Source organism: Halichoerus grypus, chromosome 9 (assembly GCF_964656455.1).
Source record: "Halichoerus grypus chromosome 9, mHalGry1.hap1.1, whole genome shotgun sequence".
Taxonomy (NCBI): Eukaryota; Metazoa; Chordata; class Mammalia; order Carnivora; family Phocidae; genus Halichoerus; species Halichoerus grypus.
Window position 1 is genome coordinate 85,017,029 of NC_135720.1, and position 18,257 is coordinate 85,035,285.

The following is an 18,257-nucleotide window of genomic DNA, read 5'->3' on the forward strand; positions in this document are numbered from 1 at the left end:
GAAAGTTCCAAAAAGAAAGGTGATGCCAAAGGGGAGATGGAACCGAGACAAACCTTGACAATTTTCCTTGCCTGTGCTGTCAACTCACATGCCTACCTCTCTACTGGGCCTCTCCACTTGGATTTTAAAGGCATCTCCAATTAAATAACTGAAATTGAACTTCATTCAACACATCCCTTTACCAGAATTCCACATCTCCATAAAAGGCATGCCCAATCGTCTCCAGCCTAAAAGTCATTCTTGAATCTTACCTTTCCTTTATTTTCCTCCATCATATCCAACCATCAGCAAGTCTTACTGTTTCTACCACCAACATAGATCCCAACTCTCTCTACTTCTCTTTAGCTCCACTGTCACTCACTAGTCCAAGCTGCCACCTTCTTTCCTCAGGACTCCTGTGATGGTTTTGTTCTCCCTCTTTCCCCTCCATTACAGGCTAGCCCTGTAGGATGCCCTTTTCAAATGTAAATCAGACCACATCCCTCCCTTACTTACAGCCTTCCTACAATGTCCTTTGGTTCCTAGAATAAAGTGTGCACATCCTTGATCATGGCTCACAAGGCTTTATCTGTTCTGACCCCTGCCTTCTCTGACACGTCATCTCCTATTCCAGTCTCTGTGTGACACCCATACTCCAGGCGAGGTGACCTGAACTCTGTTCCTTGAGCACACCAGGCTCATTGAGGTCTTGGGCCTTTGTACTTCCTGTTTTCTCAAAACACAGGATGGTTATTCCCAGAAGTTGTCACTTAGATGGCTTCTCCTTGCTATTCAGATCTTAGCTCTAATGTCACTTCTTCTGGAAGGTCAACAGCTGTTCTCACTTCAGTTACTCCCTAACATATTACCTTGTTTTATTTTCTTCATAGGCTTATAACTACCCAACTTTTTAAAAAAATATATATATTGGTTTACACACGAATTGCCTGTCTGCAACCACTAGAATGTGATTTCCATGAAAATAGGGGCTCTGCCAGACTTGTTGCTCTAAATCAACCATTAGACTGGTATCTGGCATATAGGAAGCACAAATAAAAATTTACTCCATTAATGGAAAATCCACCATGATATATATGACCAGTCCTGGCATGTGCAAAACACTGTATTTGCATAATGCTTTAAAGTTAAGGCCTTTAAGACTATGCCACATCACGTTCAGCAGGAAAACAGAAGGAAAAAAATCAAGCTCCATATGATGTAAAGCAGGTCAATCAAACAGCTTGACACAAAATGAGTCCATGAACAAACACAATCAGTGTTCTTTTTTCAAAAAGAAATTTAAAATCTCTACAGGTTATAGCAAAATTGAACAGCTGCCCCAGGAAGATGTCATCAAAAGTGTCCTTCAGCAGAAGTCTTCCAGTGTTTGAAAATGTTTCAAATGAAGAAGCCACACATTAATAGTTTCCTGTAGTTCTATGGTCGTAAAGCTGAAGCGAACTTTTAGAGTGATTTAGATCAAGCATCTCATTTCATAAATGAAAAATTAAAGCCACAGAGGTTAAATAATTGCCCCCACCATCACTCTGCCAGACAGAGGTCAGGATGGAACTTGAACTCGGGACTTCTAATTCCAAGGTCAGTTTTTTCCAGTATATCAAGTTGCTTGCATCCTCTGGGTTAAGAATAAAATTTCCCTCATCATTACTGCCCTGACTTAAAAGTAATGTTATGCAACTCTAGGGGAGTGAAAAAAACTACTTTTCTGAGTACTAGGTGAGATGGGGGGAGGGGAATATAAATATCAAATATTAGTATCAAGAAATGAATAGTTAAAATGTTTACAATCATGGTAATATTTAACAACAACAATAAATTATACTTGGGGCTCAGAGCAAAGCATTCATTATGACATTTGCATATTTTAGGTAACCAGTAACCATGAAGGGAATATTATTACAGTTCCTTCCCTTAATCATACTTTGAGCACAGATCAGGAAGTATTGAAACTACACAGTAATATCTTTAAAAGAGGGCTATGATCTGTTGGGTTTTAAGAAAGATATCCATGCTACAAAGGTGATAACCAGTCAGGAGTATTTTTTCTATATTCCTTAGAGATGATTTCTTAGAAAAATTAGGATTTATCACCAAGCATTTTTTTAAAAAATGAGTACAATTTTCAGGAAGTAGTAAAAATTATGAGAATAGCATATATACTAATAATTATGCAATGTGAAGAAAAGCATGAAGTGTTCTGATAAAAAGTGCCTTGGTGTTTATCCTACTGGTGAGGAAATATATTGGGATTTTAATACCTTAGGAAGAACATCAATAGAATGGTAACCTGACAAAGAAGACCAACAATTCCTTAAAAAGTGAAAATAATTATCATAAATGTGACTATTTCAAATGATTATGGAAGGAGAACCTTTAGCACTGATCCTACATTAATGCTTTCCTGGCATGGGGATGTGTAAGTGTAACTTCTATCCCATTCATCCCGAGGTGTGAAATCAATGTCAAACATAGCTATACACAAAGTTAACTTAATAAAGTTGAAGTCTGGTCTCTCAGGGACAGAAGGATGTCAGCTGACAGCCAGGAATGCCTGTCCAGTTAATGAGAAACCAGTAAGAACTACCTTAAATGGATAAACTGCTTTTTCATACTCCCTTCTAGATGGGGAGCACTGCAAGCATGAAAAATCACAAAACGAAAAATAATTCACTCTTTGAAAGTGTGTGCAAATACTTATTGATAAAGTTGTTTTATAGGGGGGAGATGGAATCAGGGAGTGGATCTCATTTATTTTCCATGACTAGGCCCTGGCGGTTTCTTGTCAAGAAAAATAAAGACCATAATGAAGCTCATAAATTTCTTTACATCTTTGTATATTAAGTAATTGGTAATTTCATTGTACAGCAAGTTCAAGTTGATGTATTTGTTCAGTATTCCTAGAAGGACCATAGTTTGTAATATGGCAAGTGACATCTCTGTCTCATGTATAGAAAAAATAAAGGACAAAAACCAAACTGCAGAATAAAAGAGGATTAGTAAGAAAAAAACATGACTGCCAGTTTCTTTTTTGTTCTTTTACCTAACTAAATAATAAGGAATGTGAGGCAAGAAGTGAAAGGTAAAAAAAAAGGAGATATAAAGAGTAAAAAGCTTTCATAATTTCAGTGCTCATAAACTGAAAAGAGAACATAATTATTCTAGAGAAATTTCATTTTGTATATGGTGTTCCCAAAATCAAGCATGCTATATATTTGGATAGCAAAGTGTTTAAAAAATTTAGTTACTAATTACAACAGTTCCAAAGGTAATTCTTCAACTAGCTCATAGCACAAGGCTTGAAGCAAAGCCCTTTTTTTAAAAGGGCTATTTTGGTAGGGATGAAGTGAGTTTTCCAGATCATATTTAGCAAGACCAACCTTTATTTACTTTTTTGCTATTAAAATGAAATGGCTAACTGGAAAAAATCTATTTTTAAATATCAAGAACTGGCTTCTAAATTAATGCTTCCATTCTAAATAAGCATGAGGAAGAGTTTATGAAGAACTTCCGTGTTTACAAGTATCAATGGGGCCTTTGACTTGCTGAATATCTTCCAGGAAGAGAAATATGATACAAGTTACATTTCCTGAGAGTGAAGTGAGAGATGCTTGGAGTTTATAGTAAGTCATTTCTTTCCCAGCTGACACCCACCATCACCTGTCACGTTACAAGCAATTTGGCTAGCAGGGCCTGGAAGGTTTGTCTGAAATGCCTTCGCCGCAAGCTGGGTGGGTGATGTTTGAGCTCCACAGACACAGACTCTGAAATCTTAGCCTTTTTGTGCTTGCTTACTAAGGGGATTCAGACAGATAGATTGTTAATGGGAAAACAAAGCTTGGATGACTCTCTGATAATCATATGTCTGTTATGATTAGCACTTGTTCATCCTGACATTGTAAATAACTTCCCATTGAAAACAAGCCCTTCTGCTATATGACACTCAGATAATGAAAATCAAGGATGGACCTCTCTAGGGCTGCTCTTCAGAAAGGCTTGGAAGGCTAATTTTTTCAGACGTCTCCACCCAAAAAAGAACATAAATCCTGGGTCAGACCCCACCCCGAAGTGGTCCTCTGAAAACTGAAGTGTCCTTCCTGAGTCTGGGGGCTTGCCTTCTGCCTCAGGATTTTTCGGACCTAACTGAAAGCTGTGATGTTCCCAGGGGCATATATTCAGTTGTTTCTTTCTTTCTTTCTTCCTTTCTTTCTTTTCTTTCTTTCTTTTCTTTCTTTCTTTCTTTCTTTCTTTCTTTCTTTCTTTCTTTCTTTCTTTCTTTCTTTCTTTCTTTCTTTCCTTCTTCTTTCCTTCCCTCCTTCTTTCCTTCCTTCCTTCCTTCCTTCTTTCCTTCCTTCCTTCCTTCCTTCCTTCCTTTCTTTGTTTCCTAGAATGTAATGCTATTGCTCTCACACCTTCACTTTATTTTAAACAGTTTTATTGAGGTATAATTGATATACTGTGGCTTCTCTTCAGATCGTTGAAATCTTTCACCTTTCACTTTATTTTTTATATAAAGTTCAAACCCCTTAGCCTTGCACATAAGTCCACTCAGAACAGCATCTTAGCCTCCATTTTCAGCCTCCTCCACCCCACAGATACTCTTGCCACCTGTGTTCACTACCACACAGGATTTCTCACCATTCTTCAAACTACCTTGACCTTTAAATGATACTCCAACTACCACACACTGGCCCCCTGGCTCACCTGGCAAATCTGTACTTACCCTTCAAGCCTCTACCTTACACATCCTCTGTGAAACTTTCCCTAGTTCCTTCAAAATGGTTTTCTCTATTCATCTCTTCATCTGTATACCTACATCTAAAGATTGCTACTATATTCCATAACAGCTAATTGTCAATATATCTATCTTCCCAGACATAAATAACTCAACACCAGGCACCATGTCTTTATTTATCTTTAAATCCTCAGTGCCTGGCATGTAGTGAGTCTTCCGTGTCATTTGGGAATCAAATGAAATACTTCGTTAGAGTTTCTTCTTTCACGGCCATCAGAGCTGAACTGAGAAATAATAGGGACAGTATATTATAAAATATTTATTCTGTATACCTCATAAACAAAAGGAATTTTTTTAAAGATTTTATTTATTTATTTGACAGAGAGAGAGAGGGAGAGCACAAGCAGGGGGAGTGAGAGAGGGAGAAGCAGGCTCCCCGCTGAGCAGGGAGCCCGATGCGGGACTCAATCCCAGGACCCTGGGATCATGACCTGAGCTGAGGGCAGATGCCTAATTGACTGAGCCACCCAGGTGCCCACAAAGGGAATTTTATATTCTTATCATGGGTAAATTAGAAGAGAGATAGAAATGTAAAGATAATAGGGAGGAATGCCTAGTCCATATCTTTTTGAGTGCCACAGAAAAAAGAATGCCAGGAGTTGACTGAATTACATTTGTTAAATACACTGTGCAGCCCTGAGCCTTGGGCATAGACTTGAGATCCAGGTGACAGTTAGAGGATCATTGAACTGATGCCTTCACCCTTCAGAGCGTACACACACCCCCCACTCATCTGTAAGCCACAGAGCAACTCTGGTACCTGAGGGCTGAGGATGAGCAGCCATGAATAGGAGTCGGCTAGGGCCCATGAAGGGGCATTTTCATGGAGAGGACTCCCAGTAAAAGCAAGGGTGACGTGCATAAACAAGGAGATTAGAATACACGGACAAGAGTGTACTTTCTTTTGAACATGAGCACGTATGCAACACTCTTGGGGCTCCCAAAATAACAAGAGTTGTTTTTAAGAGGGGGCTGAGGTTCTACAGCTGTGCAGGTAGGAAGTAGGAATCATCACAATTCAGGCACTGATGTTAATATGACATCATTGGAACTTAATACTAATGAGACCTGGGAACATTTAGATTATCTGAGCCAGAATGAGATCAGCGTTACATGAAAAGTATATTGAACCACTCAAAAAGAAGGAATTTTGCTTGCAGACATCAGTGAGGACTGTGTTTAGAAGGTAGGGTGTGTACTAAACTTTCTAGGATATATAAGATTCAAATCAGCAAAAATGACGGGCAGAAATATGACAGAGAGAAATGGATACAGAAAGGCAGTGTAGAGAAATACTTAGGTCAGGGGTATTCGAGACAGGACAGTGGTCACCAGCAACTTTGAAAGAAATTTCCACAGTGTTCAAGAAGCCCTGGTGAGATATAAGGGGGTTAAGGGATGTGTGAGGAAGTAAAAGTAGTCAGTAACATTCCTTTGGGAAGTTTGGGAGTAAAAAGGATTGTCAAAGGAAAATGTTTCTAGAACAGAAAGGGATTAAGTATATATTTGTAGACTAAGAGGCCAGGATACTGTGGAGAGGGACACTGAAAACAGAAGAGCGAAGGGGATCATGGGTGGATCAAGGTATTAGAGGAGGCTGGCAGGGAGAAGATTAAGAGCACAAGTGAAGGGGTTAAAACAGAAGGGTTGCCTCTAGAGAGGACAGCTGAGGCAGGGAAATTCTGAAGTAGAAAGAAGAAGCTGAGATGGGAGATGGTTCACATATGAGAAATACCTTTGCTGCAAAACATCTGGCCAATTCAATCTCGTTTTCAACCAAACAGATAATTCTGCCCAGCGCTACCACGCGTGTCCATATTAATTGAAATTTTCACTGAACTTGTGACTGCTTCTAAATTACATGGATATAGCCATGGTGAGAGGAATTATTAATTATTCAAATATATTACTTTTAGCTTAAAATTATAAAAATTTCACCTAATCTGGAACACATGTATTTTAGGAAATGTAAGTGTTAATTAAAATGAGGCAATAGACAAGGTATACCAAGTTTATGTGAGTCACATAAAATAACATAAGCAACTTTTGGCTACCCCGCATATTTTCTGATTACCCTTCATGGTTAAGTTGAAGGAATTGAAATGATAATAAATTAATAGTTTATTAGCTGACACAATTATTCTTCCTTGATTGACATACATTTCAAAGTTTATCATTGAAATTAAAATTGAATTTCACTATCTGATTCTGTGTCTGAGAATGGAGATTAGACTATCCAGTGCTATTTTATGAAACACAGAGTCTGAAAAATCTACAAAAAACCTGTCAAGTTCTTAAAAAGTTATTCTTAAGCACTAGTATAACAAAACATCATGCATTACTATAGTCAATTCTCTGGCTAATTTATAAATTTAAGATCATGCTTAAATTTAAGTTTATAGCCATTATAAAAGCAATACATTTGCAACCACCTAAGGTTAATAACTAATTAATCCTCACAGCATTTTATGGGTCAAATAAGATTAATGATGACTGGAAGTAGGTGCCTTCTTTCTTTTCTATACTCTGAAAACCTGCAGTGCACACTCCACAGATATATACTTACAACTCCCACCCAAGCAAAAGCTCTGCTATCGCTTACAAGATTTGATTTATTGGATAAAAAGATGAGTGAAGAGGGAAGAAAAATCAAATATATAATCTAACAGTAGATTAATCAATGCCTGTCAAATTGGCCCAAGTAATTACCAAAACAGAACACCTTAATTTTATTACTTTATGATGACATTTGCATTATTATGACTCCTAAGTAGTATATTTAACTGGCACCTCACTACTCTCAAGGTAACTGGCATAAGGACATTTTAAGATAAGATAATTTCATACAATTAGCCATAATAAAATGGGAAATAAGCCCTAAAGACATCCTGTATAACATGGCACCTATAGTCAATAACAAAAATATATTGTACACTTAAAAATGTGTTCAGAGGGTAGATCGCATGTTAAATGTTCTTTCTGAAATAAAACAAATGAAATAAAACAAAACAAAAATAAAATAAAATAGGTATGAATATTGTAGAATCTCTACACATATGATCAATTACTGATACTCTTTACCATTCCCTAAACACTATTGAATTATATGAAATCTGAAGGACAAAAATCACAACTTCTTTAAATTTGATGATAATATTAAATGTTTCCAAAACTGGTAAATGGAAATACTAAACTAATAATATTTCATATTATATTACATTTTAGTAGCCATTTCTATACAAAGCAATTTGTTACCGGAATATATCAGCATCCCTAAATGTTTCAGAAAAAAATAACAGATTCTTGTGATTGGTTCTTGGGTTGGGGATGTAAATATTTCCATGCAGTCTTAAAATCTGCATAATCATTCTCTTAAAATTCCGTTCTATCTAATATATGTAATTTGGTTATATTGTATGAATTAAAGAATCCAGTCATTGTGAACCTATCAGGCTTTTCTTTTCATCTTAAGAATGTATGACTTATTTCAGAGGTACAGCTCTGAAACAAATAATACATTATATGTTAAAAAAAAAAGAAGAAGAAGATAGCAGGAGGGGAAGAATAAGGGGGGGAATCGGAGGGGGAGACTATGGACTCTGAAAAACAAACTGAGGGTTCTAGAGGGGAGGGGGGTGGGGGGATGGGTTAACCTGGTGATGGGTATTAAGGAGGGCACATTCTGCATGGAGCACTGGGTGTTATACACAAACAATGAATCATGGAACACTACATCAAAAACTACTGATGTAATGTATGGTGATTAACATAACATAATAATAAAAAAAAAGAATGTATGACTTAGGGACGCCTGAGTGGCTCAGTTAGTTAAGTGTCTGCCTTAACTCAGGTCATGATCCCAGTGTCCTGGGATCGAGTCCCACATAGGGCTCCTTGCTCAGTAGGGAGCATGCTTCTCCCTCTGCCTGCTGCTCCCCCTGCTTGTGCTCTCTCTTTCTCTTTCTCTCTCTCTGACAAATAAATAAATAAATAAAATCCTTAAAAATATATTTTAAAAAAGAATGTATGACTTAATGATTCACCTCACATTTTTGGTGTGGCAAACTATAATTAAGGAAATACAGTGATAACATAAGTATTATGTGTAAGAGTCATTCAATCTCACATAAACAGCTGGACAACTTTTTAATTAAGTCACTTTTCCTTACATGGGAAACTTCTTCTCTACAAAATGATAGGATGGCCCATATGAAAACCCAAGGGATGCATAAATAGTCATTCTCTATAGTTCAATGGAATTGTGAAGTAATCCTCCTGAAATTAGAAGTTTCAGTAGTTCTAAACATCATTTTGAGCCACGGACTCTAACTGGTTTTGAGAACTTGGAGAGGTCCCAAAGAACAATAAAAATGAAAGATGGGTTGGAAAAACAGCCCTTATGAGGGAAAGATTGAAAATCAGCCTTGTGTGGGATGCTAAAGAAAGTTTAGCCTTTCTAAGAGAAGGGGTGGTGGCACTGATTCCCATGGCCGATGCTTGATGACAGAAGGCAACACATCTCAGTTTCTTCTTGGTCAAGTCAAGAGAGAAGTGCAGTTTTTCCTTGCATCATGTGTCTCTCCAGCAGGTTCCAGAAGGCAAGACTAGACCCAAATTCTTTCACCATTGTAATCCCAGAGCCTAGTAAAGTGCCCAGTCCATAGTGAGCTCACTAAATGCTTACTGAATAAAAAGGGGGAGCTCTAGGGATGCCTGGGTGACTAGTCGGTTAAGCGTCTGCCTTCGGCTCAGGTCATGATCCCAGTGTCCTGGGATCGAGTCCCACATCTGGCTCCTTGCTCAGTGGGGAGCCTGCTTCTCCCTCTGTCTGCCTCTCTCTCTCTGACAAATAAATAAAATCTTTTTTAAAAATGGGGGAGCTCTATACTACCCTGCATTCACTACAGTGACTATTGAATGTTACCTCTTATTCACCCTTTAGCAGAAGAGAAATATTTCAGGAACCTCTAATACTTATATAGTAAGCTACAGCTTTTATTTGTAATTGCTACAAGCCTTTAGTTGAAAAAACAAAACTTAATGACAAAATCTTTAAATGATAATGTCTAATGCTACTGAAGATATTGGGTATTATACAGAATAGAAGGATAAAACAATGATGAAACATAATTAGAAGTATATATCAAGATGTCTAAAAATGAACTAGTAATTCCACTGTGAAAAATCAATCTTATGTAAATAATTCTAAACACTGAGAAAAACAACTTTCCTAGATGTTGTGGCATTATTTATAATGATAAAAATCTGGACGTAATGTAAAGGTCCATGTAGAAAAGACCTGAGCATGGAGTGAGTCTTTCAACACTAGTACAGACAAGGTATAGATCATGCTACAATATACAAAGCAGCTTTCCCCACATTTAAGATTATTTCCAAGGGAACTGTTAAGGTTCAGAGAACTTGAACAACTCCTAAAAAACACTACCCATCTTACAAATATATAATTTGGCATTTTCTACTTGTGGAGGGTTATGATGTTTTTTAAAAAACAAAATGCAAATGAAAATAGCTCCTACCAGCTCTTTTTTTCCCATGTAAAGCTGTGAAACTAAATAGCCCTTGCTTCCAGAAAGCAACAACTAATTTAATGAAAGAGAGAGAGAGAGAAGATTCCTCTTCACTGGAGATTTATTTATTTACAACACAAGCTAAGGGGACCATATCTGTCAATTACGCCACTGTGTCTAGCTATACTATCCAAGCTCATAAAATCTTATTAAAGTTAATCTGTGTTGATTATCTTTGATTATCTTTTCACACATAGCCTCATTTCCCCTCACTCTTAGGAACTGTTTCAGTTGCAAAAGACACCAGCTCACAGGAATCATCCTAAGTCAGAGAGACTACAGACTGGAAACACGTATAAGCTCTCCTGTCTTCCCTCTTTTTGCTAATGGGTCACAGCATTCTAATCTGCTGAACCTAATATGGCCTCAGAATCCTTCTCGAGCCACTAGCTATCAGTCACAGAACCTAAGAAATAAGGCTCTTTACTATCCTTGAATTCAATAATAAATCAAGGAAATTAACTTCCCTGCTACATTTGAAATCAAATGATTTCCCCATTGGCAAGTCAAAAAAGGGAGTGTTGCCCCTTCAGAATCAACAGCATATAGGAATTCAACATTTATCAGCTTTTCTAAAATATTCAACTACTAAGACATTTTTATTTTGTTATTTGAGACATTTTTATTTAAAACATGTTTCTATAGAAGCAACTAAAGAAAGATAAGAACTATACTATACCAAGAAAATAAGGAGCTCCATAGTATGTGCATGTTTTGTGTGCAAAACCTCACCACTTTGCCCTGATAATTGCCAAAACACAATTTAAAGATAATCAGAGTTATGATTATCTGGGATACAGCTCTCAATATATATAGAAATAATGAATTATTTCTTTTGCACAGACAGGGAAACTTGGAGATACAAGAAGCCAAGGAAATCTCCTCTAAAAGATAGTTCCAAAAAACTAGGTAGCATACCACCCAGAATCTTTTAATAAATACTTTCATTTGCTATTCCAAGGAAATGAAGAAATGGACACAAATTTAAAATAAAACAAAACATATAAAGCCCCTCAGATGTTCCTTGAGCCAGTGTCACCTTTAAGTGTGTAATAATGCTTATCTGAAGGGCCCTTTCAAGAGTCGCCCTTGGGATTCCCATATTAAGCCAGGCTCAAGGCACTGAGGGTACCCAATAGTATCTAACATGCTCTTTAAATCTCTCCCCTCATGAATCTCACCTGGAAGATGACAGAACTATAAAAATCATCTCAAGTACAGCAAGAATCCTCATTTTTCATACAAAATAGCATGTGCCTTTTCCCATACTGATTCTGCAAGGCAGCCTATTTACAAACACATAAATAGCTGCAACTTTACTCCAGTCTCATTGAAAAATCAAAATGGCATCATGCAAGAGAAGCATCCTACCATACTTGGCTCAATGAGTGAAATGTAAATGGAGATGAGCCAAGCTACTTGACACTGGCTAGTCAGCTTAACCAGATACCCTCCAGTTTCCTGCAGTAGAGGTACCAGGGTTCTGCTCTGCAGAGCCAGGGAATTTACTTACATTGATAGCCCAGGGATCATGCAATGATTTAGAGCTAAAGGTCGGAAACTAAGTGTCAGGTTGTGGCTGATATCTATTATCACACATATTCAAAGGGGAATAGCATTGCCTAAATGTGACAGCAAGATTTCCAGGGTAACTACTTAAAATTAGCTAAATCTTCTTATATTCAGTTCCAGTGAATTTTAAAGTTTTCCCTCCAATCCTTTAGCCACATGGACAGAATTACAGGAGTTTAAATTGTCAGGAAGAAGGCAGGAAAGAAAATGCACCTTAATTTTTGGAACAGAATTTGTTGCCGTTCTTAAATTCTTTAATTAAAGTTATCTACTACTAGTTAAAAAACATCTAAATCTCTCTATATAAGAGATACATATTGACTTTTCTTTACCGGATATGAATGGCCAAACACAGACCTGCTGTACGCTGAGGGTTAATGCCTACGTATGAAGCCGCCTAAAAGCTGCCCACAGCAGCACAGACCTGTACGGCCCTATCTGCCGAAATGCCCCACCTGATGATCACCCATCCTAGCCCAAGAGCAGATGACTCTCTTCCTTAACACTCTTATTTCTTACCAATTAATGGGCAGTTTACTTTTAAGGAACCACATCATTAAACTAAATGCATCTAAAGTATCACAAAATAGAAGGTTTAAAAGAAAGTTTTCTCAGGGAAAAAGTGAGTGAGGGAGCTAGTTTACACAGCGCATCTGAGGATAGGCAACAAGATGACTAATGCTATTTCCCTTTGAGAATTCAAATGCGAAGATTCTCAACAACCCTGTCTGGTAACCTAAATATTAGGCTCCTCATCAAGAAGTGAAAGCATCCATATATGTTTTCACACAAAAACATCTGTGTTGGGTATTAAACCAGAGTTTTAATGCTTTTTCACTGCAGTGTATTCATAAACTGGAATGTTCATCTTGGACTCAAAGACCAAATATCATGACCATATATGTTCTATCTGCCTTTTGGATGACTCAAGCTTTCTGAATTACTCTGTAACCATCCTCCAATCACATGTAGACCATAGGGGGAAGTATTATTGTCCTGATTAGTGGCTGACCAATGTCAGTATTTAATAGCACATGATACTTTTTTTTTTTTTTTTTTTTTAATCTCAGGCTTATCAGTAGAAAATGAATAGTAAAGATAACAAAGGAAAACTCAGGTAACTCAATTTTGAAATGCAATGTGTATCAAGACCATCTTATAGTCACATTATCATCTTATGTTACTATGTGTTCTACACAATATAGAAGAGGAATACCTAAGGGCTATGTTCTTTTGTTTTAATTTATCATGAAGCATAATAAATGTAGAAATGATTACAATAAATACCAGTCTTTTGTCTCTAACTCTACATTGTGTCTTATGTTTTAAAGTTCACATTTGAAAATCTTACTTTGGTTATATCTATTTTAAACATAAATAATACTTATTCAAAATGGATTTAATTCTTCATATCAGTGAGATCATATGACACATGTCTTTCTCTGATTGATTTATTTCACTTAGCATAATACCTTCTAGTGAGGAATTCTTTTTTTTTTTTTTTTTAAGATTTTATTTATTTATTTGACAGAGAGAGACACAGCGAGAGAAGGAACACAAGCAGGGGGAGTGGGAGAGGGAGAAGCAGGCTTCCTGCAGAGCAGAGAGCCCGATGCGGGGCTCGATCCCAGGACCCTGGGATCATGACCTGAGCCGAAGGCAGACGCTTAACTGAGCCACCCAGGCGCCCCTCTAGTGAGGAATTCTTAATCTCAGGAAACAAACTGAGGGTTGCTGGAGTGGGGGGGTGGGAGGGATGGGGTGGCTGGGTGATAGACATTGGGGAGGGTATGTGCTATGGTGAGCACTGTGAAGTGTGCAAGACTGTTGAATCACAGATCTGTACCTCTGAAGAAAACAATACATTATATGTTAAAAAAAGAAGAGGAGGATAGCAGGAGGGGAAGAATGAAGGGGGGGAAATCAGAGGGGGAGATGAACCATGAGAGACTATGGACTCTGAGAAACAAACTGAGGGTTCTAGAGGGGAGGGGTGGGGGGATGGGTTAGCCTGGTGATGGGTATTAAAGAGGGCACGTACTGCATGGAGCACTGGGTGTTATGCACAAACAATGAATCATGGAACACTACATCAAAAACTAATGATGTAATGTATGGTGATTAACATAAATAATAAAATAAAATTTTAAAAAATGGATTTAATTACTATTCTGCAAAGATTACACCTGTATCTGTATTGGTGAATGGCATTTATACCATAGAATGAGATCAGATTGCAAAGATTATTAAAAACAACAAATATAAAAACAACTCACTTACCACAGCATTCAAGTAAGTACAATACTATTGAGAAAATTTTTATTTTTTAAACAAATTATTTGGAATTTCCTTAGAAAATAGTTTGTATAGTATTATTAAAATGTAAAGAAAAATGATTTTACTTACATGGTATCCCTAATAAGAAATGCACTTCCCAACTTGAAACAGGTTTTATCACCTTCACAAAATGCACGTCTCAGAGAAAAGCTCTCTCCTAGGTCAAAACCTATAAAATGTGACAAATGATTTAATCCAGTAGTTTTGTTAAATTTAGGAAACCCACAAAGATACTGATATCTTTAAATAGGACTTTTTTTGTTGTCCTTACTTGATTTCAATTTTCTCCTTTTAGTATGTATACAGGAGGATGAAATATGTTTCAAAAGACTCAAATATTAATTTTCTTTGACCTAGCAATTATCCTAAGAAAATAATCAGAGCAGCTCATTGTAGCATTTCTGATGTTTAAAGACAGAAAAACAGTTAAGTAAAAAATATGACAGCAATTGAATTGAAATTTAAGCAGTCTTGTTTTAAAAAAAATCATGCCTTAGAAGAATATATATTGATGTGAGGCAATGCTTTGATTTCAAATTCAATATATGTATTAATGATTACATGTATGTGTGTGAGAGAGGAAGAGAGGGAGGAGAAAGGAAGACAGAGAAAGAAAGAGGAATGGTACACCAAAATGGGACTCCTGGCTATCTTTGGGTAAGTGAGTACTTTCTCATAAATTTCCTTTTCTTTTTTCAAAATTTCTACAATGGATACAACACTTCTATAATTTTAAATAACTTTTTTTTCCTCCAAGAGGCTGAGCTGTTCTTAGTTAATATAGTACTCTGCTCTTAACACTTTTTTCCACATCATTTATCTTCTTTCTTTTTAATTTCTCATATTGATGTTATCATCTTAAATTACAATGTCAAAAAATCACTTACGATATAATACACATATGGTGAGAATTTCATACAAACACTTCTTTGCAAAGGATTATAATGCTTACCTGAAACTTCAAGCTTATCTCTGTTGTCCTGGGTAAACTGATGTCCCTCTGTTCTCAGTAAAGGACACTGTCTTTCTATTTAAAAAAAATTGAAAATTGAAGATGTGCACTGCATTTTTAATCTATTTTTTCAAATAAGTTTGAATCAGACAATACAATTAGAAACTTAAGATAAAATGAAAATAATAAACCATTTTACTAAATTTGTATAGATCAAGGATAAGAATATTACCCACCTCAGAGTATGTTTGTGAGGATTACATATGCCTGGTACAGAGTCAACACTTGTGTTAGCTATAATTATTATTATTATTACTATTACAATATTACTCTTTCTAATTGTTGCTATACATTTTTGAAATTAGAAAATTATCTAGCTTTAACATCATTAAATTTTTATATTCAAAATATGTTCTAATATTAAAACAAATGAACTAATACTATATTTGAACACAGATTTGATTAAGGTTTTCTTGCCAGATGATATTAAACTTTAGATCAGAAGAGGACTGCTGTGGACTGAATGTGTCCCCCCAAAGTTCATATGTTGGAGCTTTGATCCCCAATGCGATGGTATTTGTAGGTGGGGCCTTTGGGAGGTAATTAGGTTTGGATGAGGACATACAAGTGGAGCCTTCCTGATGGGACTGGTGTCCTTACAGGGGGATGGAGAAACAGGAGCTCCTCCACTCCCTACCATATAAGGAATCCAGGAGGAGAGCCCTCAACAGAACCTGGCTATGCTGAAACCCTGATCTCAAGCTTCCTTGCCTCCAGAACAAATGTATCATGAACTTCAGGGGTGGTGACAGGGCATCATCTAAATATACGTAACTAGAAAAATTAATCAGATTCTAATAGCACTGCCACTTAATCATATTTAAAAGTTGTAATTACATATGTGAAATTGTAGTACTGAATAATTTTAGAGATTACTTAACTACTTTGGAAATTCCTATCTCAGAGATCTTAACAGGACTGCAGGTCTGAAATGATAGTAAATGGATACTTTGTAAACATTACCAAATTTTTACCCAAAATCATAGTCATTTTTATAAAAACCAAGCATCTCATCAAGATCACTGTATTGAAAATTAGAGAACACTGCCAAGGGAGATTAAAGTCCTAAATAGCTGAAGGGATAAACCAAGTATTTACACTGGAAAACTCAATATTGTTAAGACATCAATTCTCATTTTATCCCTAGATTCAGTACAATTCCAATTAAAATCCCAACAGGGTATGGGAAACTGACAAGCTGATTCTCAAATTTATATGGAACTCTAAAAAACTGGAATAGTAAAGGCAAAAACGAAGACAGGCTTCACTACACTATCAGATACCAGACATTTTTATAATGTGGGATTAGCGCACATATAAAGAGGTCAATGGAACAGAGTAGAAAGTCCAAAATCAGACCTGTGCATATGTGGTCCTCTTATTTACCACAAAGGAGCCACTGTAATTCAGTGGGAAAAGGATGGTCTTTCCAGTAAATATTTGTGGGTGAACTGGATCTCCACACAGGAAAACACTGAGCCTTGACTCTTACCTCACACCATGCAAAGAAATAAATTAGAGATGATACCAAACCTAACTGTGAAAGATAAAACAATAAAGGACTACAGAAAAACATAAGATCTTCATGAACTTGAGGAAGCAAAGATTTCTTAAAGGGACACAGAAAGCACCAATTACAAAAAACTGATAAACCGGACTTCATTAAAATTAAAATACTTATAAATCAAAGGACAATATTAAAAGAATGAAAAAGAGCCATAGACTATTGTAATACATATATCTGATCATGTATCATATCCAGAATATACAAAGAACTCTCACAAATTAGAAAGAAAAATATTGAAAGTTCTATTTTGAAAATGAACAAAATATTTAAGCACTTCACAAAAGTGAAGATCCAAATTGCCAACCCACATGTGAAAAGGTATTCAACATCATTAGTAATCAAGGAAATGCAAAGTCAAACCACAATGAGATACTGCTAAATGACTAAAACTTAAAAAACTGACAGCACCAAGTTTTGATGAGAATGTGGAGCAAGAGAACTCTCCCACATTGCTTGTAGGAGTGGGAATCAGTGCAACCACTTTAGAAAACTGACAGTGTTTACTAAAGCTAAATATACATGAACTCTATGGCTTGGAAATTCAACAGCCCAAGAAAAATGAGCACAAAAAAAATGAGTGTAAATAACCCTTTTAGAAGAGAATATTCATTGTAGCATTATTGATAATAGTATAAAACTGGAAACAATCCAAATGTTCACTGACAAAAGAATAAATGAATAAATTGTGGTATATACAATGAAAAATTGTACAATAAAAAAGAATAAACTTTTGACACATGCAACAACCTCAATATCACAGATACACTATTAAATAGAAAGAATACCATTCCCAAAAGAATACAGACTGCATAATCTCATTTATATGAAATTCAAAAGACTGTACAACTAATTTACGTCAAGGTACGGATTACCTTGGTGGGACGTCAACTGAAAGCAGATACAGGAAAGCCTTCTGGGGTTCTGGAAATGTTCTATAATTTGATCTGAGTGGTAGTTACACAGATGTATAAATGTATATGTAAAAATTCATTACACTGAGCATCTAAGATTTATTGACCCTTAGTGTGTACCTCAACATGAAGAAAACAGCATATCTGTAAAAAACAAGCTAAAAATCATTCTTGCAAAACAAAACAACTGAAATTCTGATCAAATTTTTATAATGACTTTGAATGACTATATGACGGTAATAAACAAGATTAAATTCTCCACGACGTATGTAGGGAAAGCCCAACAGATGTCTGACAAAACAAATTCAAGACAGTGGAAAGGGAGTTCCTACGAAGATGCTTTCATCATGAGGGGAAGGTATGCTGGCCTACCACCAAGCTGGAAACAGTATATGTCTTATTTTTAAATTCTTCCAAAGACTTAATGAATATATGATGACATCAAAGTAATAACCCTGTCACTTTGAAATGAACAGAA

The 18,257-nt window shown here is 36.3% G+C and overlaps 1 protein-coding gene across 2 annotated transcripts in view; it reads right to left on the bottom strand.

Annotated features, from left to right (window-relative positions):
* COL19A1 (collagen type XIX alpha 1 chain) overlaps positions 1-18,257 on the bottom strand; it is a 327,156-nt gene that overhangs the window by 290,368 nt on the left and 18,531 nt on the right. For both annotated transcript variants that reach the window (XM_078055163.1, XM_078055162.1), the window contains exons 3-4: positions 15,242-15,316; positions 14,359-14,458 (exon numbers count right to left, since the gene is read on the bottom strand). In XM_078055163.1, coding sequence (XP_077911289.1) covers positions 14,359-14,458; positions 15,242-15,316 — 175 coding nt within the window. The remainder of the gene's footprint in view (positions 1-14,358; positions 14,459-15,241; positions 15,317-18,257) is intronic.